Source organism: Mesocricetus auratus, unplaced genomic scaffold, assembly GCF_017639785.1.
Source record: "Mesocricetus auratus isolate SY011 unplaced genomic scaffold, BCM_Maur_2.0 Super-Scaffold_100014, whole genome shotgun sequence".
Classification (NCBI taxonomy): Eukaryota; Metazoa; Chordata; class Mammalia; order Rodentia; family Cricetidae; genus Mesocricetus; species Mesocricetus auratus.
This window is the reverse complement of record NW_024429197.1, coordinates 71,855,220-71,877,525: the sequence shown is the minus strand read 5'-3', so window position 1 is coordinate 71,877,525 and position 22,306 is coordinate 71,855,220. Positions and strand designations below refer to the sequence as shown.

Here is a 22,306-nt window from a genome sequence, read left to right as displayed (position 1 = left end):
CTTCTTCTTGTACCTCCATTCCCTAACCCATGCATACTTCTTGGCTGCTAACCGCATTTTCCTGGCACAGCTGGGCTGAGGAATCCTGAAAGACACCAAAGAAGCAACAGAAAGAGAATATATAGGTACTTTTCTTCATCCATGTTCTGTCCACTAACAACACAGAGAGCTCTTCTGACATTTAAATTATGCATATTTGTAACACATCAGTTTGTACGGTCTAATCTCTGAACATTGGAAATCACAATCATTTTTGAACTAGGAATAGTAAAAAAATAGTCTTTTATATATTTTTCCATATTCTTGTCCAGTACACATGAATATGTAAAGGCAATTTTTACTTGTATAGACTTGAATCTATAGTATAGGCACAATTTTCAACTCTGCTTTTCATTTGATACTCTAGGCTATCTATACGTTTCCATGTTATAGGAATTTACAATTACTTCTGGTCCTACTGTTTTTCACCTAAAATCACAAAAGAAAAGTATCTCTCTGGATTATTTACATTCAATAAAGATGAGGGTTTTTTAAAAAATAGGCATCTAATATTCCATTGAGCAAGGTAGTAAAGTGGGTTTAAGTGTTTTCCCTCAATGAAATGCTCTCATCCTGTATAACAGTAAGCTCTGGTGACTCAGTGAGATTCTTGACTTGAGAATTCCAGCACTCAGCAGAGTCGCAGTGCTGGATGCATTCTAGGCCCATCACAGGGCCATCACAGTCAGCCTGTAGTAAACCCAGAGTCGAGTAGCTGCTCTTAATCCATGGTATTTTAAGATGAAGAGTACTATAACTTCAGCTGAAGACAGCTGTGCTAAATCAAATCATTGGCTTCGTTCTCTATTATTTTTAGGGTAATGAAGCTAGTGTGTGTGTGTGTGTGTGTGTGTGTATGTGTGTGAGAGAGAGAGAGAAAGAGAGAGAGAGAATGAGAGAGAGAGAGAGTGAGAGAGAGAGAGGCAGGGGGGAGGCAAGATAGTAAGAGGGAGGGAGGAAGGGAGAGAGATGGGGAGAAAGACAGAACTTTTTCCTAAATGATACATACAAAAGTTAAATCTTCTCAACTGAGGCAAGTCTGGTTCATAAGAAACTCTTGTCAGTTTTGATCATTACAGGTGAGGCATACTACAGGCTTCTAGTGAGTAGTGGTAATAAAGCAAATTTTTCTACAGTAGCCCTAACAAAGAACTGGGAGCTCCAAAATGTCAATAGTGCTTAAATCAGGAAACCCTGCAGTCTGGGAAAAGTGGTAGGACAGGCATGGATAGGTGCTGAGCAGGACAGATTCTGCAATCCACGCAAACTTGAAGATGATTTGTCCTTATCACTTGTTTAGGATGTCTTGGGAAAGGGATCCTAGACTAGAGACAAAGGCATTCCTTAACAGAATGGATCTAGGCAAGATTCCTTGAATTTGTTTCCTAAAATTTTGAAGATGTGGGTTAACTAGATGACCTCCCCAGGTCCTTATGAGCTATGAAATTTGCTCTTATTGAAATAAAAGCAACCAGAAGGTTCCTGATCAGCATCTGGGGCAGGCTGAACAGCAGTCTTCTAACACAGAGAGAAATACTCCTGATGATTTCATGAATGTCAGAGTCTGGATAAGGGCCAGGAATAGGGGAGGCTGTAAATCTATAGCATGTGATAGTATTTCAGAATGATGTCAGCCTCAAGCTATTTCACCTTTTAAGAGAAGTCATGAAACAGGACTTGGGGCCAAGTGCTGTCATTCCATAGAAAAAGGTCAATTGGGGTAGAATGAACAGAGCCAGGCTGGACAGTAAGTCAGCTATCCTATCACCATCCCTGGGCTTGTCCTGCACCCTGGTAACTGCTGGGTTTCATGGAGAGGTCATGGGTGATGAACACTGTTGCGGTTGCTTAGTTTAGAACTTTCTAGAGAAACAAAACCAGACTCTCAGAAGCATAAGGGCAGTGTGAGGAAGGAGGATTGCTAGTAATGTCATGTTGCCTCCATTGGCCTGTATGCTGCCCACTCTCCATCCTGAAAGTGGCTGATTGTAACCAACTCCTGGGTAGCAGCCTCAATCAAACTCAGTTTAATAGAAACATAGTTTTTAACTCTCCTTTCTTGCTATTACTCCATTGTTCCTGGAATAAGCCTTGGGTGGGAAAGGGATTATGTTCAGATTATGATTGACAGAAGAGAATTGAAAAAGATTTCCTGTTTCAATTTCTCTTCTTCTCCTGCCTCTGTCTACCCTTCTCACAACACACACACACACACACACACACACACACACACACACACACACACATCTTTATCTTTGTGTTAGAAATCCCTAAGCGATTCAGAATTGGTAGACTCCGTGAGGCTGAGGACAGACCAAGAAATTCAGTCCAACATAAAACTTGTCTCAAGTCTGCCCTGAGCACACCATTCCAACTCTACAAGGCACTACAGCCCTGTCCTCCCTCCATGAGACACTTCCCTGTACTTATCGTCTCCACTCACAAGGCTCCCATACCTTAATATTGACCTTCTCTCAAACACTTCCAGTGTTTAAAGTTTAAATCTTCCTTTACATACACAGCCCATGTGTCTCATCTAAGACACGTGTAGAGCAAGTACAAGCTATTGCTTCTACTGAGGTTTTTCTGCCTCTACAAAGTGTGTGACATGCCCTCTTCAAAGACATGAGGTATGGGGATTTATTTCTCAACCCTGAGCAGTCAGATAAGTCATCGAGGGCTCTTGTTAAAATGCAGATGGTGATGCTACAGGTCTGAGTTGGGACCGCAAACTCGTTTCTGCTAGGTTCATAGGTAGTTTCTATATGTCTTGTTCTCATATAGGTAGACAATAAGTAGCTATTTGATATCTGCCAGGGTTACTCAACCTGCTTAGATGTGTTGTTACTCATCAAATATTCAACAGTTTACCAGTGTTCCAGTTTTATTCTGTTGATGTGATAAAACACTTAGACCAAAAGCAGCTTAGGCTTTATTTAGTTTATACTTCCAGATCACAATCCATTTTGAGGAGAATCAGGGCAGGAACCTCTAGGCAGGAACCACAGAGGACTACTGCTTGTTGGTTCACTCTTGGCATTGCTCTCTCACTAGTTCATGCTTAGCGTTTATACAGCCCAGGCCAACATTTTAGAGGAAAGGTGCTACCCACAGTGGGTTGGGCCGCCTACACAAATTAATAATCAAGACAAGTCCTCAGAGACATACCTCAGACCAACGTCGTCCAGGAAAAGCGTTACTTGAGACTTCTCTTTGCAGATGACCCTTAATTTTGTCCAGTTGACAATAAAAGTAAACCAAGACAATCAGATACTTTATTATAACCTCTGTGATAGTCATTAACACTGGAACAGAGAATACGAGCCCTGAATTTAGAATCCAAGAATGTTGATTTCAAATTTTATCTCCATACTTCTGTTGATCACAGCCAGGTCACTCTGGCTCTCTGTGGATGAGTGCCTTTGTGTTAGAGTTATGATATGGCGTAATGGGAGCCATAATCCTTAGAGAATCAGCACAGCATTGAAGGATACATAATAAATACTCAAGAAACATCAGATTTTATTATAAGCATCTTTTGAACAGAGCACAACCCAGTGCTGGCTTTCCTAAATGAAAACATGAGATTCAAAGATGGCAACTTAGTTGTGGGATATCACAGAGTTAATGAATGTATAATGAAAGCCAGAGCTGAGGAGTGTGAACCTGTATGAGGGTCACATCTATATAGGAGCATTTAAAATGAGTGTAAAGTGTATCATATGTTAGTGTCTAAGGAAGTAAGTCAGGTCAGAGCAGAGATCAAAATCCCTACTTGGAGTAGTGTGTTTTCAGTAGCTCAGCATCACCTTAGGCTAGTGCTATTTCTTCATAGGCATAAGTGTTCTCTCTATAGATGTAATAGAAAGTGATTCACGACACTCCTACCAATTTTGGTAACCAATGACTCACAACAGAGTTGTGACACCCATGGGGCAATAGGATCATAGAATGAAGAAGACTGACATTTTACGTAGCATCCTTTAGTCTTTGATTGACTTAGGGACTCTTTCATCCTGAAGCAGACAGTGGACTAATGATCTGGTTTTCTCCTCACAGGAGGCATTGTCTTGAATCCATCTTTCTATGGCATTCCTGGACACACCCATACCATGATCCATGAGATTGGTCACAGCCTGGGCCTCTATCACATCTTCCGAGGCATCTCAGAAATCCAGTCCTGCAGTGATCCCTGCATGGAGACAGAACCCTCATTTGAAACTGGAGACCTCTGCAATGACACAAACCCAGCTCCCAAACACAAGTTTTGTGGAGACCCTGGACCAGGGAATGACACGTGTGGCTTTCATAGCTTCTTTGACACTCCTTACAACAACTTCATGAGCTATGCAGGTAGGACCCTACACATCCCCTATTATAGTCTACTGCATGTCAGACTTGTGCTCTAGTCCTGGCTCAGGGTAGCCTTGACCAAGATGCTTATTTTACTAAGATGAAGAGTTTTCATTCCAAACAGACAGAATAGCATTTAATTCATGAGCATTTCTGGAGTACAGGAGAAATATTATACACGAACTTGTGCCCGATTGCTGAGACAAAAGCCATTAAGTCCAGGTAGAAAAACTATAGGGGTCTGATGGTCTGAGTTATTCACATGCTACCTCTGCTTTCTAAAGAAAACCCAAATCTTTCAACTTGATCTATAAGGTTCCTCATAGTTTGGCAGCTGTGTTGCTCTACCCTGGTGCATTGTTGAAGCTTTCTATTTAACCATGGTCTTCCTCCCATAGATAGAATTTTCTTATGCTCTTTCACTATTGGGAGTTGGAGCAAAAACACATTCTTTCTTAAGGACACAGAACTATTGCATAGTATTGGGTATGGCATTTTCTCTTACCGCTTTTGACTTATTACTCATTACAGCACCTTAACGGCCATCAGAAACAATATTAAGGACTTGTGATCTAGGACCCACCATACCCTGTGTTTCCTGTTAGTTCAGGCTACATCAAGACCATTTAAAGCATTTTTCCAAGCTTTGACAAATTAGAATGAGACACCCCTTCATAGGGGTGGTCACAGCGATGACTATGCTTCCATGTGATAAACGGTCCACAATTGCATACAGTAGGGCCAGTACTGGATTCCACTATAACACCCAACTTAATTATCTCTTTCCCTACTAGAATAAGCAAATTATTTGAAATAAGAGATTGTATTTTTTGTCTTACAAAGAAAATGAATAAACTCTCTTTTGTTCATGTAATAGTTTAGCCATGCTAGTTTATTTTCGAGGTACATAAAACTGTTTCTGCCAATAAGAGTATTTCCCTCTGTATAACCATTTATTGTCTTTAAAAGATTTCAATATGTTCCCTATCACTCAATTCTCACAGCACATCTATGAAGCAGGATCCGCCCCCTTTTTCAGATGACAATACTGAGGCTTACTGGGGTCATTTGCTTCTGATGACACTGGATATTAATGATTATTCCTGCTTCCTGTCTTATGCTATTCTTTTAAAAAGACCGAGTTGATAGTTCAGTGGGGAAATAGGAGAATCTAGATGGCCTTTTCACTCTGCTTCCTAAAGGATGGTGGATGATGCCCTATTCGGTGTGAGAGTGAGATCCTAACTCCGGTTTGAACCAGGAAAGCTTCCCTCCGACTGTCTTATATTCCTGTTGGAGTTTTGGTGCATATTGTGAATGAAAAGATTTTGCTGATGAAGCCCAAAATACTTGATGATCCCAATGATCCTTACTGTTTCCCTCTTACGCTGATTATCCCTGGGGGCTTTCTAGTGTTTGTCTCACATGGTTTAAAAGTGATGTCTCTTGGAAAGTGAATGACCAGTCTCAGGATCTGTAAAATGTCTTTAAGTTTGGTTCTTAAAACAGCCACAGTGCTGGGTATTACCTCAAAAACAGACTTCCACTGGGTTCCCATTCGTAAACATACTGACTCTCTGCATCCGGCATCCTGTGCCCTCAGGCAGCCCTGATTAGGGCACATCTCTATAGCACCTTTCGCTGGCCAGCTCAGCACACATGGGAAATAAACACTAATAAGAGTTTGGAAGTTTGCCTGCTTCTGAGGGGCTAGGAGCTCCCACCAGCTACCAGAACCCCATAAACTCAGTCTCCTTTTTCCCCCCCTTTGAGAAGATCTAAAGGGTGATTAATTTAGTATTGTTGTTCTTAAAGGATCTCCTCAGCTCGGTGACCCGTTAACAGCAGAACTAATTCACTGAGCTGAGATAACAAACTTACACCCACAAAAGCATATTCAAGGCAGTCATGAGCTTGGAAATGTTTGTTTTCTTTAGGATCTCTGATAGATGAGGTGACAAAAGCAGCTGGATGAAATTCAAAATGCAGAACAGAATGGGGCTCTCAGAGCTGAAGGAAGGGATGCACGGGGCTCCCTTCTTCCAGAACAGAGGGCAGAGTCATTGCCAAGTTGACTTCTTCCAGCTGCCTGAACGTGCTGGGTGCTCATTCCTTAAGCAGATCAGTCTGCCAAGATGGTCACAGCTTGTGTGTGCTTTTTAGTGTAATAGTTGTTAGCTATATGTGGCTACTGGGTTCTTTAAATATAGCTGGTGCAAGTGAATACTTGAATTATTACCCTTAAAATATTTTAATTAATTTAAATGGAAAAGGCCACATGTCCTGGGGGCTACCATATTGGTCTTTGAAGACCAACAATAATTCCTCTGATGTACAAAACACTGTATATATAATACAACATAAATTAATCCAAAGAGATAAGTAACATAATTAGCATAACTGGTTTACAGATGCAGAAAATGTGATTCCGATAGCACAAGACTTGCCCAGATGTACTCATAAAACAAGGCAAGCACATGAGTTCAGTCCAAGCCTTTCTTACTGCAGAGTCTGAGTTATTGAGCAGTCACCTTACTATTCTGAGAAGGTTGTGAGGTTCTCAAGTGGTCCAGCCTAGTATGCAGCAGGCAGCTGATGAGTCTAGCACACTTCACCTAAGGAATGTGTTTGTACCAAACCAATGGCTAAGCAAGCCCTTGCCAGATAGCTGGGAATCAAACCTGACCCCAACTTTCTGAAGATAGAAAGCTGTACTTAGGAGGTATTCCAAGCACAAACCATAGGATCCTATGATTTTTTTCAGTCTCTTGTTTATGGCAGCATTTTTTATGCATCAGGAACTTTTAATATGCACATATGCATTGACCCAAACAGTACTTTCTCTAAAGAACATACCTGAAGCAAACAAACCAATTGATGTGTTTAAATATTTAGCAGGAAGAATGTTCTAAGCAGTGTTCCCTCTCCAAATATTTATTAAGTATTTACTATATGCCAGGCACAGGAGATAAATGTTTATCTATGTGAAAAACTAAAAAATGTTTTACAAGATGAAGTTAATTTAATACTGAAATGAACTGCAAAACATCCCACAGGACAGAACCCTGTGACACCGCTGAACATGATGTAAACTATGGTCACCGGACATGACGCTCAAAACATTGGATGTTGTGTCAGGAACCTGAAATTGCAGTTCCTACATTGTAGTATTTGATCATAGGCAAATTATTTATTTTCTCAGAGACTCGTTTACTTTATCATTTCATGGAGAATAATCACTCTTAACATTGAATGATGACAGATATGACGACCATACAAGGAAAGAATCTAGAATTGTCCTTGGTAGGATAAATGGTGCTTGAAAAATAATAACTAACCTGATTATTTATTAACTAATTGAAGTGGAGAACAGCCCGGTCATATGTGTAAGACACATATAGAATGAGAATTAAAGAAAATTGCTGAGTTCACACCCATAGTATATATATATATATATGTATATATATATGTGTGTGTATGTATGTATGTATACACACTTTTGAATCATACACTAATTTGTTTATAGGTACTGACCTCAGGGTGATGCTCATTTTGGATATATTTCAAAACCTTTACAGTCAATATAGCTTTTCAAATCATTTATTACTGAGACTATTGTTATGATTTTTAAAAACAGAACCCAAACGACAAGCTTTACAAAAACTGACCCATTTACCTAGGTGCTGAATGTCAGCAAGTTGGTTAAATGCTCACATCAGCTCTTTGAGGAAGGAACTGTCACCATCCCTCCTATTGCAGTGAATGGAAATAAGGCTGCCGGGGTCATCATTTTGTTCAAGTTCCTACAGGAGGTAGAGTTACTGAGCGTCTGCCCTTATCTTCCATGCAATGCAGCCCTCAGAACATGACTTGGGTTGCAAGCATGGAACACTGAGGTGATAATAGCATGGTGGCCCAAGAAGTTTCTCCAAGAGCTGAAGTTCTCAGTGTCTCCTCGGCTTAGAGACAAAATGGGAACAGAGGAACAAGATGAGCCTGAAGGCTTAGATAAAGAGACCACAGATGGCAAAAGTGAAACTGTCGGAGGCTGGAAGCCAAGAGGGCCTGACTCTAGACATGAGGTAATTGAGACAGAGCATTTATGATGAATGGAATCCCTTTGGGATTTTGCCCAAGATGCTGATAGTAGCTAAGTCCCAGTGTGATGTAGCCTGGGACAGATTTTTTTCAAATTAGTAAGCTCCAAATGCATTCCTATTCCCCTAGTAACTTCCATCACTTATCAATTTTTTTCAAATTGTTTCCTATTGGCAAACTGGGAATAGTTACTACTTAAATTATAAAAGGAAAACAGATGTCTTTGAAGAAAAAAATGCTTAGAAGTTTTTAAAGAAAAAAATAGCTTCTAGGTTCACCCTAATTCAGCTTTTAATTGTTTGCTATTTGAATCTTTTCTAGCACTCTGTGTTTGAGTTGATTTAACTACCCCTAATTTATATGTCCAGAAACCAATACACAAAGTTATGAGGGTTGCTAATAATCAGTTAGGATTTTGTTTTAAGGATGTCCTTAAAATATATCATCAGTCCTCCATTAATGAAGAGATGTGTTAGTGTTTTAACTATAGTGATAATGCTTCAGAAAACCCACCCCTAATTCAATGATTTTCCTCATCTCTGTCCATCATCATTGCTATGTGGAGGTCACAGTGGGCTAGTATTAGCTGGAAAGAATTCATGATTTACACTCTGAGCTTTGTTTCCGCCTTCTCCCAGTTACACACACACACACACACACACACACACACACACTTCCCTCACTTCTCCTCCTGTAAAGCTCCTGTGCAGTTACACACACACACACACACACACACACACTTCCCTCACTTCTCCTCCTGTAAAGCTCCTGTGCAGTTACACACACACACACACACACACACTTCCCTCACTTCTCCTCCTGTAAAGCTCCTGTGCAGTTACACACACACACACACACACTTCCCTCACTTCTCCTCCTGTAAAGCTCCTGTGCAGTTACACACACACACACACACTTCCCTCACTTCTCCTCCTGTAAAGCTCCTGTGCAGTTACACACACACACACACACACACACACACACTTCCCTCACTTCTCCTCCTGTAAAGCTCCTGTGCAGTTACACACACACACACACACACTTCCCTCACTTCTCCTCCTGTAAAGCTCCTGTGCAGTTACACACACACACACACACACACACTTCCCTCACTTCTCCTCCTGTAAAGCTCCTGTGCAGTTACACACACACACACACACACTTCCCTCACTTCTCCTCCTGTAAAGCTCCTGTGCAGTTACACACACACACACACACACTTCCCTCACTTCTCCTCCTGTAAAGCTCCTGTGCAGTTACACACACACACACACACACTTCCCTCACTTCTCCTCCTGTAAAGCTCCTGTGCAGTTACACACACACACACACACACACTTCCCTCACTTCTCCTCCTGTAAAGCTCCTGTGCAGTTACACACACACACACACACACACTTCCCTCACTTCTCCTCCTGTAAAGCTCCTGTGCAGTTACACACACACACACACACACTTCCCTCACTTCTCCTCCTGTAAAGCTCCTGTGCAGTTACACACACACACACACACTTCCCTCACTTCTCCTCCTATAAAGCTCCTGTGCAGTTACACACACACACACACACACTTCCCTCACTTCTCCTCCTGTAAAGCTCCTGTGCAGTTACACACACACACACACACACTTCCCTCACTTCTCCTCCTGTAAAGCTCCTGTGCAGCTACACACACACACACACACACTTCCCTCACTTCTCCTCCTGTAAAGCTCCTGTGCAGTTACACACACACACACACACTTCCCTCACTTCTCCTCCTGTAAAGCTCCTGTGCAGCTACACACACACACACACACACACACACTTCCCTCACTTCTCCTCCTATAAAGCTCCTGTGCAGTTACACACACACACACACTTCCCTCACTTCTCCTCCTATAAAGCTCCTGTGCAGTTACACACACACACACACACACACACTTCCCTCACTTCTCCTCCTATAAAGCTCCTGTGCAGTTACACACACACACACACACACACACACACACACACACACTTCCCTCACTTCTCCTCCTGTAAAGCTCCTGTGCCCACACTCCAGTTCAGCTGAATTCTGAGATGGACCCTCTTATTTTCACCATTGCTCCCACATCACAGATGGGAACCAGAGGTGCCAGGGCAGAAGATGTTGTATCTTCTACATCACACTTCTTTACTGAGCCATCAAACACCCCACTTGCATCTAATCTGTCTTGACTTGCACGTAATCTTTCCAGACTTTCAGGACAAAATACACAAATAGCAGCGATGATGAAAAATGAACCTTTGTTCTGGTCATTCTCAGGCTGAGGTGTGTGTTCTCCTAACAATAGGTGGCCACGAGGCTCAGGGAGTTACACACTGAAAAGATTTACTGTGGCTTATGTACAATGCTTGCAAAGGAACATGGGTCTCTTCTGACTCCGCCAAATGCCTGAAATTTTCCCTCAGGATACTAAAAAAGGAGACTGAAAAATTACTAGGGGAATCCAAGCCAGTTTCTGCACATAAGCTCTCCCACACTCCTGTCCATTCCCTTCAAGGTCATGTCTAGCTGCCCAGCACCTGCCCAAACTTATTTTCTGTTTGTTTGATAAGAAGTGAGTTGATGCTGCTGGATTCCAGTAGCGCATCTATTTTTAAGATCTGGTGAGCTCTACACTCCTCTGTCTGGGGCCCAGCTGCGGTAACCCCTGAGAAATGGTGCATTAAGAAATAAGCCAAACGACACTTTTTTTCTCTTCCCGGAGAGGGGGGTGGGACTGAATCATACTGTTGGAGAAAGAAACAGGAGACAAACCTTTTTCTCTAGAGGCCCAATCTTTGGTCTCCGCCTTCAGTCCACACCCTGGAAAGGGAGAATAGGATTGAAGGTCATTATATCTAGACACGGAGAGATTGTGTCCAATTCCCCTTAGAGTAGAACTGGCTCAGCTTCCATTTATAAGCCACCTGCTGGAAGGCTTTGCCCATAATATATTTCACTTGTGCTTAGGAAAAGAATTCATAGGATCATTTGGAAGCACAGCTTTAGTTCAAGCCCCAGATGTGCTTAGCTCTGTGACCCAGGAAAAGTTGCCTACCTGAACACATACTTGGTTCCCAAGTCTGTAAGGAAGAGAAAATGACAAATGCACTCCAGAAATATCAGGTAACTGTCCAAATTCTGGCACACCATACCTGGCTCATGCATAACACATGCTAAGCATATCCCACAGACACACATACACATGCACTGTAAGGAGATGTGCTTTGGTTTTGTTTTTTAACTTGACCCTAGACAAGGTCATTTGAGGAGAAGAAACCTCATTTGAGAAAACGCTTCCACCAGATTGGGCTGTAGGCAAGTCTATGGGAATTAATTTTCTTGGTTAATGATTGATACAGAAGAGCCCAGCTCACTTTGGGCGGTGTAACAGGTGAGCAGGTGGTTCTGGGTTATACAAGAAAACAGGTTGAGCAAGGCACGGAGAGCAAGCCAGTTAGCAGCATTCTTTCTTCATAGCCTTTGCTTCAGTTCCTACCTTCAGCTACCACACTTGAGTTCCTGCCCTGAAGTCCCCTTAAGATAGACTGTGACATGGAAGTATCATCTAATTGAACCCTTTCCCCCACATATTGCTTTTGGTCATGATCTTTATCACAGCAACAGAAATCCACCTAAGGTATCGCCCTGTAACAGCCTGGAGTGTGTAGCCACTGCTTAGATATGGCCTGGCCTGACCTTAGACTGGATATTATGTTCTAGCTGGGTGGTTACCTCTCTTGTAGTACCCCTTTCTCTCTCATCCTCAACGGAGTTACCTGACTGACCTTGTATACACAACCATCCTAAGTCCTTCCTAGTCTATCCTCTTGCCCCACATTCCATCTCTGTCAAATCACTGATGATCTACATGACAGCTGTCACAGGACAACCCTCTTGACCATGAGGTGAATAGTGTTAGTGCCCTCCTTAAGGCAGGGATATTTTAAATGCCCACTTTCCACAGACTGGCTTACCAGTGAAATATCAGACTGCGTTTCCAGCACATTATTACTGTGTTAGTGGAAAGTAGAGTTGATCAACGCCTGAACAAATGAATGTGAAGGAATGCCTGGAAACCAGAGGGCACAGGGTCCCTGGAAATCAGCTTGTCTTCCTCTTGCCCTTAGCTGTAACGTCTGAGCAGCTCTCTTCTTAGTTCTACCCTGCCCCCTTTCCTCCTGTTTCCTCTCACCTGTCTCCAGGAGTGATGACTGCACTAATTTGTTCACAGACCATTAACTTCTGAGCACTGGAAGAGGCTGCCCTGGGCTGCAGAGTACACACTGGGGTACTGGCTCTCCAGCTGCATGGAGACATCATCCTTCTCTTGCATGCCTGCCTATGCAGCTGGAGGCTTATCCCTCTCTCTCTCTCTCTCTCTCTCTCTCTCTCTCTCTCTCTCTCTCTCTCTCTCTCTCTCAGATGACGACTGTACGGACTCTTTCACGCCCAATCAAGTCTCCAGAATGCACTGTTACCTGGACCTCGTATACCAGAGCTGGCAGCCCTCCAGAAAGCCTGCACCTGTAGCACTTGCCCCCCAGGTTGTGGGTCACACAACTGACTCTGTGATGCTAGAGTGGTTCCCGCCCATCGATGGCCACTTCTTTGAAAGGTGAGTGTCCCCTGTGGAGTGTTGAGCCCTTTCCCCTCCTGCCAGGAAGAGGAAGACTCAGAAAGAAGACAGCCTGGGAGGGTTGGGCTTCTTTTTCTTAAATAGAGACCCCACCACTCATCAGTGACTGAGACCCCAAGGCACACTGACAAGTTTGGGTCAGAGAACGAAAACATGAGCCAGTGATGATGCATATTCCCACATGAATTGGAGGTTAAATTCACTTTACTATTAGAAGCTCAAAAAACCCTGTTGGGTGAGAAATGGGAATCTAATGCACCCTACTCTGGGTTATTTGTCTTTAATCTCAGCACTTGGGAGACAGAGGTAGACACATCTCTGTGAGTTACACACTAGGCTAGTCCACATAGTGAGTTCTTGGATAGTAAGTGCTATACAATGAGAGATTGTTCAACTCCTCCAGTTTTCCCACTCCCCTAAAAGAAGGTTGAATACTTCTATTGCAAGAAATTTCTTCTACTGTTTTCTCCATTAGCCCAGGAATTAAAATTGACTCTGGTTAATAGGAAAACCCCTTCATATTAAATACATATAATTCACGTTATATACAATATGCATGTGTGTCGCTATTCATATTTGCAGAAGAAGTTTATACCTAGAATATTTTGGGAAAACCAGGAACTAATAAAGCATAAGACACCAAAGTTCTGCTCCTTGGTCTGTCATTTGTTACTTGACATGTCAATCTCTCTCAGATTTTTAACTGTGTTCTTGTGAAAATGTGTCTGATTATGCCTTCTGATAATCGGAAGAGGGAGACCTAATTCAATATCTTCTCATGTGTCCTTTCACTATACATTCTCAAGGAGCTCAAGCTTCAAGGAAACTACACACACACACACACCACACACACATGTATATATGTATATATAGAGAGAGAGAGAGAGAGAGGAGGGGGGGAGCCAGACATGTAGTTCAATGGTAGAGCACTTGCATAGAGTCTATCAGACCAAGAATCCAAACCCTGCCACTGCAAAAATGAAAATGAGTATTCATGAAAATAGTTTGCATCTATTTCAGAATCTTGTAGTTATTTATTACTCAGATAATATCTCACTCCCACCCTTCGCCCTTCTTGGGATGACTATCCAGGAATGGGGATATGGCATTGATGATGGTGAAGACAATAGCCATGCTAATTGCTAATCTGTCTGTCTCTGCTGACTTGCAGCTCTCTGTCAAGGGCTCACCATGTGATAGATTCTAATCTGAATGCTTTTTGTAACAGAGTCTTATTTAATATTTCCAGGAACTCAGTATAATAATGTTTTCCTTATGAGCCAGATAAGGAGAGCATTGGAGCTGAAGGGGTCTGAGAAATTTGGCCAAACCTCATAGAAAGTGCTGGAGGCTGACCTTCAACCATGTTTGAAAATGCCTTGTCTGTGAATTCTATATGCTTTCTTTAAGTTTCCCAGACTAGAGGTGTGAAGGAGGTATTAAGTTTCCTCACAAAAGGTGGCAAAAAGCTCTCATTTACAGGTTGTATATATGTGTGTTTTTATATATAAGAAAACATAAAAGACCTGGAATGAGATTTCTTAGTGGTAAAGATGTAAATAGCTAATAAATAATTTCTTAAATGCTCATTATCATTAAGTGCCAGAGAAATTGCAACTTATAAACGAAATGATTTATCTATCACCTCACAATCTTAAAGTGGCTAGTCCCAAAAAGATATACTGAAGTTGGACAAGGTTTATGCAGAAAGGCAATCATGCACACTGCCTGTGAGAATGGAAATTAATACAGCCACTTTGGAAGACCATGGGAATGCACTTGGACAACTGAGCTAGGACTGTATGACTCAGCCCTGCCACTGTGGAATGTATAGCCAAAAGAAATTAAATAGAGGCGAGGAAGGTAGCTCTGTAGTTAAGCCACTTATCGTTGAATCCTGGGGACCTGGTCAGACCCCCAAACCCCAGTAAATTCTGGAAGAACATGGCCTAGGAGACTGGAGACAGAGGGTCCCAGAGAAAACTGGGACAAGCCATAACAGTGAGTTCTTGGTTTGACTGGGGGATCCTGCCTGCATGAGTAAGACAGAAGACCAACAGAGGATGGTTCCTGACATCAGCCCCATGCCTCCACTACAGGTGGTGTGACTGAGTGCGTGTACATGCACATACATGTATGCGCACTCCCATGTGCAAAACACAGGTGCAAAAGACACACAAAAAAAGAAAAAGGAAAAAACAAAAACAGACCAAACATATCGATAGTAGAGGGAGGCACCCTGTCCCATATAGCATAGCATTATTTACAATTGCTAAGATGCAGAAACAACCTGAATATCCTTCATCAGATGAAGAGTTTTTTTAAAATAGCTGTGTACACTGCGGAATATTAACCAGTTAAAAGGCAGTGGGGTGTCTGTCACCTTAAACATGGAGAATGAGACTAGAGGGCCATTATGTGTACTGAACGAAGACAGTCTCAAAAGGAGAAATTCTACCTGATCTCCACTATATGTGAAATTTTATACAGTTGAACTCCTGCATAAGAAAGGATGATGCCTGGCAGAGGAAGGTGAATTTAGGTGGATATGAGGAGTGACGATTTTGGTCAAATGGGTACAATTTCATTCAGACTGCAGAAATAATCCTTAGTGGTCTACTGTACACAAGTGACATTATAATGAATGATAATACTTTGTACATTTCCAAATGGCCAAATTAGTAGATTTTAAGTGTTTTTATCATACATGCAGAAGAATGTTAATTATAAGAGGTGATAAATTTGCCCATCACCCTTATTTCATCATTAAAAACCTGTATGAAAATTTTATCTAATACTTTAAAAATATACAAAATTAAAATCTATGAGTTAAAAATAAGTTTAAGAAATTAAAAACACATTATACTATTATACCACATCAAATTGGGGCCCTAAATGTCTACATAACTATCAGTCACTGAATCTAGAACCTTCCTTCTGCATCCAGGCCAGAATTTGATCTGTTGGGAAGGAAATGTACTCCCCAGGCTCTCTGTAGGAACTCTGTCTCCCTGGCCCCAGCTGCCCTTTTAGAACTCAGAGCTGGGTTTGGGAACTCTCATGTGACAGTTTGAAGCAAGCTTTCCAGCAGCCTGTAGATTTATTTATTTTCTCTGTGGTGATGAGAATTATCAGACTTTTAGTCAAGTTTTGGCCTTGATTCCTCTAAAAAAATAGAAGTTTTGTAAATAAAGCTTCCTGTGTATGTATTTAATTTATATTTCATAAAGCAGTTATTGTCCATTAAATAAATTCCATCTGATAGCTAGAAACCTATTAGAGGGTTAATTGTGTAATGAGATGTGTCTCTATTACATAGCATGCTCAGCTTTAATCAATATGTTTTTAATAACCTATAGTCAGTTAGTACTTGAGGCATATACAATAGCTATTCTGTTCAGGGTAAGATTGCCTAATGGAGTTATCACATGCTAAATTCAAACTGACACTTTGAAACATGTCTAATTATGGTTAGTAGCTATGCAAACCATACTCTAAGGGAAGTTGTTCCACAAGTATCAACAAATTGCTGTGAAAAAAAGAGTGGTACCATATCCTTTGTGTATCATTCCCCCATAAGTTTACAGTCCTACAAATTGATTTAGTATGAGGCACAGAAACTTTGATGTAGGATCTCACACACACAAGGCCACTGCCACCACCACCACCCTTTGCTTCATTGCTCCCAATAGGTGAGACTTTGGGCAAGATCTCTCACTCCTGTGATCCGCAGATTCCTCCTCCATTAAGAGGTGCTAACTTGCCCACACTACCTGTGTCACACGGGGAAGCCAGCAAACAACATCTATGACGTACCAAGCACACATACTCTACATTCAAGGAATGTTAGCTTCCACCTTATGTGAGGTTTTCCAGAACTGTTTAGCTACTTGAAAAATCCCCTTTCCTTGAAAAACCTCGGGTATTTTCCACACCATCCATCAATGCCAGCATCTCGTTCCTGGCCATGCTCATGTCCTCCTGCTGTTCTCACATCTGTGGTCTAGGAGAATACAAGGGTTTCCCTTAAAAAAACATATTCAGATTCCCCCACAGCCTGAGTCCTCACACAGGGGCAACTGAACAAATAGTTCAAGGCCACCCCTGGTCTTTCTAACTCCTTTATTTTATCTGTCTTGCAAACGTGGGGGTGGTTTCAGTTGTCTGAACAATTGGCCATCATATACTGGCAAGCATACTGGACTAGAAACTACGAGACCACGGTCTAAAGTCTCTGCAGATGCATCCATTATTTCTGCTCCTTTAACTTCTGACTTGTAAGTTGAAGAGGCTTAGCCTTGCCCAGGCAGAATTTCTCCTCCGCATCTCCTAACACATAAGATAATGAGTAATTTCCCCCATAAAGGTTATACATACTAGTACCAGTATAGCTGCAAAAACAGAGAAGCTAATTCTCTCTTTATCTAGGATGGCTTAATGAAGCACCATTTAAAAGGACTTTATGTGTTAATGGGACTGTTTCATATCCACACCCAGCAAGATAGCAGCCACATTCACCAAAACAGTGGCCATGCAGTACTTGAAATTATGACTGGTGTAAAAAAGGTTCATATTTAAAGGTATATTTTATATTCCTTAGTTCAAATTTAAATGGATGTATATGTCTACTAGGCTCCTTCTTCAACAGCACATATCTACAGCTTTGAGCTTTGACTCAGATAAACTTTGTAAGAAAGGTAAACACACTAAGCAGTGGTGACACACGGATTTAAATGTCAGCACTTAGGAGGCAGAGGCAAGCAGATCTCTGTAAGTTTGAGGCCAACATGGTCTACAAAGTGAGTTCCAGGTCATCCAGAACTGTTTTTATACAGAGAAACCCTGTCTCAAAAAAGAAATTAAAAAAGAAAGAGAAAGCAAAAAAAAAAAAGAAAAGAAAAGAAAGAAAAATGAATTCCCTCAATATTAGCATTGGACAGGTATATGATTCCAGTGGTGTGTGTGTGTGTATGTGTTTGTGTGTGTGTGTGTGTGTGTGTGTGTGTGTATACAGGTGTCAGTAAAAATAAATGCCAGAGGGAGTTGGGGACACAAGCATTCCCTGGATGCAAAGGATGATACCACACATCAAATTTGCTGTCAGCAGGATAGTGATTTACTCGTCACAGTACTTCTTGAGAACCAGATGCATATTAAGAGATCAGTGATGTTCAAGTCATGCTTAAGGGAAGTGGAGAAACTCAGTAGCTGTCTAGGTCAGCACCATCTCTGAATCCACCCCACAGCATTCATGATGTCACTGTTTTATAACTCAGTAGCTGTCTAGGTCAGCACAGTCTGAATCCATCCCACAGCATTCATGACGTCATTGTCTTGTCTTCATGCTACTCAGAGCTGCTCTGCATGGAAGCTGACATTGTAAGGCACTTCTGTTCTCATTAAGACAGCTGAAGAATCCCCCCCCCAATTCCTTCGCTCCTTCCCATGTTCCCTTACTATAAGGATGATCATAAATTAGATAGTTCCTTTTCAAAAATCAACTCACAAACTACTGCCAATATTTTGTTACATGAGCCTTCCTGAATGGCACAGAGACAGCATTATAGGTTCAATTTGAATAAGACATTAGGGTTATGTACTGAACCTAACACAGCAGAGGAAGGTAATGGATCTGATTGTCAAGGGCCTTGTAAATATATCATTTATATATAAACATATTCATAGAAGAAAAACCATTTCAGGTGAGCCTTGCAGGATGAAAAGCATCAGCCATGTAAAACTAGCAAATATGGGGTAATATGACCCAATATGGAAGACAGAGACAAGACTTAGGCGATGAGGAAAGTTAGGGTCGTTGGATGTTGGAATCGCTCACGAGGTTAAGCAGAAGCGTGGCCTGTTGAGAATGGAGTTTGTGGTGATTTCCTGACCCCTGACTGGGAAAACCAGCCAACTATGATGCTCACACATACACTTTCTTAGACTATAACCCTAGAATTATGGAGTTTCTTGTTAGGGGAAATCCTACAACTTGAGATCTGGCTCTGTCATTGTATCCTTGCAGATTCTTCTGGCAATGATTGAAGAGAAACCACTAGGGATGTCGCATTTTGAGACACAGTGGGTTGGTTGGGATGTTGCTTAGCATCATTTAGGGATTCTATTGCCAGGGGTGTCAGCAGGAGCCCCTGAGGGTTGCAGACTTTTGGGTCCTTAAGAATACAGAACATTCATTCCTCTGTCTTCTCCATAACCACATCCTCCAGATGCCAAATTTGGAGAACCAGTAGGAATCCAGAGTCGCTTGTAGCCAGAGAGAGATTGAATCCAGATACCCCAGACAGGTGGGGAAGCCACCATAATACTCCACTTTGGGGACTGTTTCCATTGAGAGATTGGCTCACCCCCTGGAAAGCTGCTAAAATGAGTTAGATGGCATAGTAAAGAAACTGCTTTTGACTGTTAAATTGCGGCTGACTCACTCATCCCCAGAATGTCAGGGCTGGAAGGTTTCTTAGGCATCATCTCATCCAACCCACTCATTTTCTAGTGAGGGAACCACACCTTCTTCATGTTTTGTGCCTGGGATACAGACTGATGCCTTTCATATAGTATGTACCTAGGAAATGTTTCTAAAGGAGTTATTTCTGAAGACAAAAATTAGGCAAAAGATGCTCCTACAACTGCACAAAAAAGCGTCTCACTGGATATTATTATGCCATTAAAATTGTTGAAGGTAAAGGTCTTCTGGCCAACTGTTTCTGTGTTACTAGACATCAGAGGTGTGTGCAGCATCAGGACAGCTGCCAAATCCCGGGCAATATGAGTGATTTAGTTTACAGTCATCTTTCTAGTCCTGTCGGGTCCATGGAAAAAGGGGAGTCAATAGGCTGCGTCCTCTGCACCACTGCTTTTACCCCAGACCCGCCTGTTGTTCACTCAAATGTTCCTAAGTCGGTGTGTTTTCCCTTTCCTTGGCCTCCTAGAGAATTGGGATCAGCATGTGACCTTTGCCTAGAAGGGAGAATCCTGGTGCAATATGCGTTCAATGCCTCCTCCCCGATGCCCTGTGGACCATCAGGACACTGGAGTCCTCGGGAAGCAGAAGGTAAGTCAAAGGATGCTAAAGATAGATCACAGGGAAGGAAAAGGATCAGAGAGGAAAGCTGAAAACAATGACCCTATGCTTTATTTTCTGAAGTAGCTTAAAATAAAAATGAGTTTCGAATGTGGGAACTCTGGATAAATCTCTGCAATTTAAAACAAGAGCAGTGTCTGGGAGAAGCCCTAAGTTCAGCTCTCATAGAATCACAGGCTGTCAGACACAAAAGGGACACCTGAGGTCATGAAGCTCCAGTCCCCATCTGGTGAAGGAATATCCTCCATGGTCTTCCTCACTAAGGCATGCCCTAGTCCTTTAGAAGGTTCTTCCTGAATCTGCAGACACAATTTTCCCACCCAAATGGAACCTGCACAGACAAAACTATGCATCTTTGAAACCTGAGAACACTTTGCAAACCTGCATAGCATCACCGACCTTACTGCGTACGTGCCATGCGGGTATATGCTGGGAACAGTCTTGGGTGCACAGGTGAGGCTATGCTGGCTACTCACCATGAGTGAGGTAAGCAGATTGGCAATGGGCGCGTGGTGGAAAGAGACCAAGCTGATCCAAGGTAAGGGCTAAAGGCCCAGTAGACAAGAGACGTCACCCAAGACTACAGAATTGGGCTTCCCGCTAAAGGTCACTAAACACATTGAAGCACTGAGATAATTTTAATATTTCAAGAAAAGAAGTTTCCTAGGTGTGGTCCAAAGTGTCCTCAAAGTCAGAATTATTTTCATAATTATTATGGCATCATTTACTGTTCCTTTTCCATTCTCTCCTGAGAACACGGTGGAGCTTTTCAGGGCCACAGAGCATGAAATGTTGTTAGTCCTCTGACAGATAAAGGAAATGTGCACCATACATTTTGTAACTGTACAATGCCTCTATTTGTAGATATACACTAGTGTACAAGTAAATACAAGCCACCGGCATAAATCTACTAATACTGCTATGTGTGCTTACATGGCCTCGCAGCCTGAGCAGCCTAGTGAGGGTGAGGTCAAGAGGATAATGCCTGCATAAGGATAGCTTTGGATTCCCACTGTTAACAGGGAAAAGATGCAACATACTTAGGTTAGAATAGATCATCACTTCGTAAACTGTGGGTTGAAACTCCATGTAAGTGTTGCATATCAGAACTAGCAACCACCAAAAACTAACTCACAAACACGTAATGAATCCGAGGTTTCTCTAGAAACACAAACCTATGTTGTACTCTGCAGCATCAATGAACACACCTGCACTTTGCACCATTATTGCTAGTGGATGCTGCTTTAAAGTGCCTCTGACTCCAGACAATTGGACATTACGAAGAGTGGTGTTTTTACTCTCCTTTCAAAGTGATTTGTTCACATACGAAACTAGTGATGTAATTACAGAAAACAGAGACTTTAGCATTTCCCCATTGTCATGTCTCACATGCATCAAGTTCACATATCAGAATTATATTGTGTTACAGTGTTTAATTTAATTTTTATGATCTTGGGGCTGCTGATTTGAATTTCATTTAAAATTTAACTGTGTTTTGTCTTAGGGTTAAGACAGACTTTCAAGCAATTTCCTACAGAGCTCTAAACACACTTTTGCCCGTTCTGTGCTATATTTTGAACAAAGCAGTATTCTCAACAGTGCTGATTTTAAAATCAAAATACCAATCAACTCTTCAAAACTATTGAAGATACTCTACATCTCGTAATTCCAAATACTCAGCCAAAATTTACTTCTTTATATAAAAAACAAACAAGCATATTCATACCATCAACATGCAATTTTCCTTTTGCCCTTACTAAATAACATTATATGTATACAGAAGAATTATTTTGAAGTAAGAATTCTAAGATTTGTTAGGAAGGTATGCTTGGTTTGTATACCCGCTTTTTAAGTACTTGTATGCAAGAAGCCACTTAAGAATATCTCAGATAGAAGTTTCGGAATTAGAAAAAGTAGGTGAAATGGTAAGATGTGCACGTCATAGAGAAGACTCTAGCTGTTCTGTGGTAAATATGTTAAAGGATGAAGATCTGGGAAAGGAAACAGCTTTTGGCTGTTGTTAGAAGCAAGGTGATTGAAAGTGATATCTGCAGTGATAACAAGGTTCTAAG

The 22,306-nt window shown here is 41.7% G+C and overlaps 1 protein-coding gene across 1 annotated transcript in view; it reads left to right on the top strand.

Moving 5' to 3' along the window:
• Positions 1-22,306, top strand: part of Pappa (pappalysin 1) — a 235,547-nt gene that overhangs the window by 55,296 nt on the left and 157,945 nt on the right. Inside the window, exons 4-6 of the mRNA XM_021230122.2 lie at positions 4,099-4,392; positions 12,922-13,114; positions 20,083-20,204. Coding sequence (XP_021085781.2) covers positions 4,099-4,392; positions 12,922-13,114; positions 20,083-20,204 — 609 coding nt within the window. The remainder of the gene's footprint in view (positions 1-4,098; positions 4,393-12,921; positions 13,115-20,082; positions 20,205-22,306) is intronic.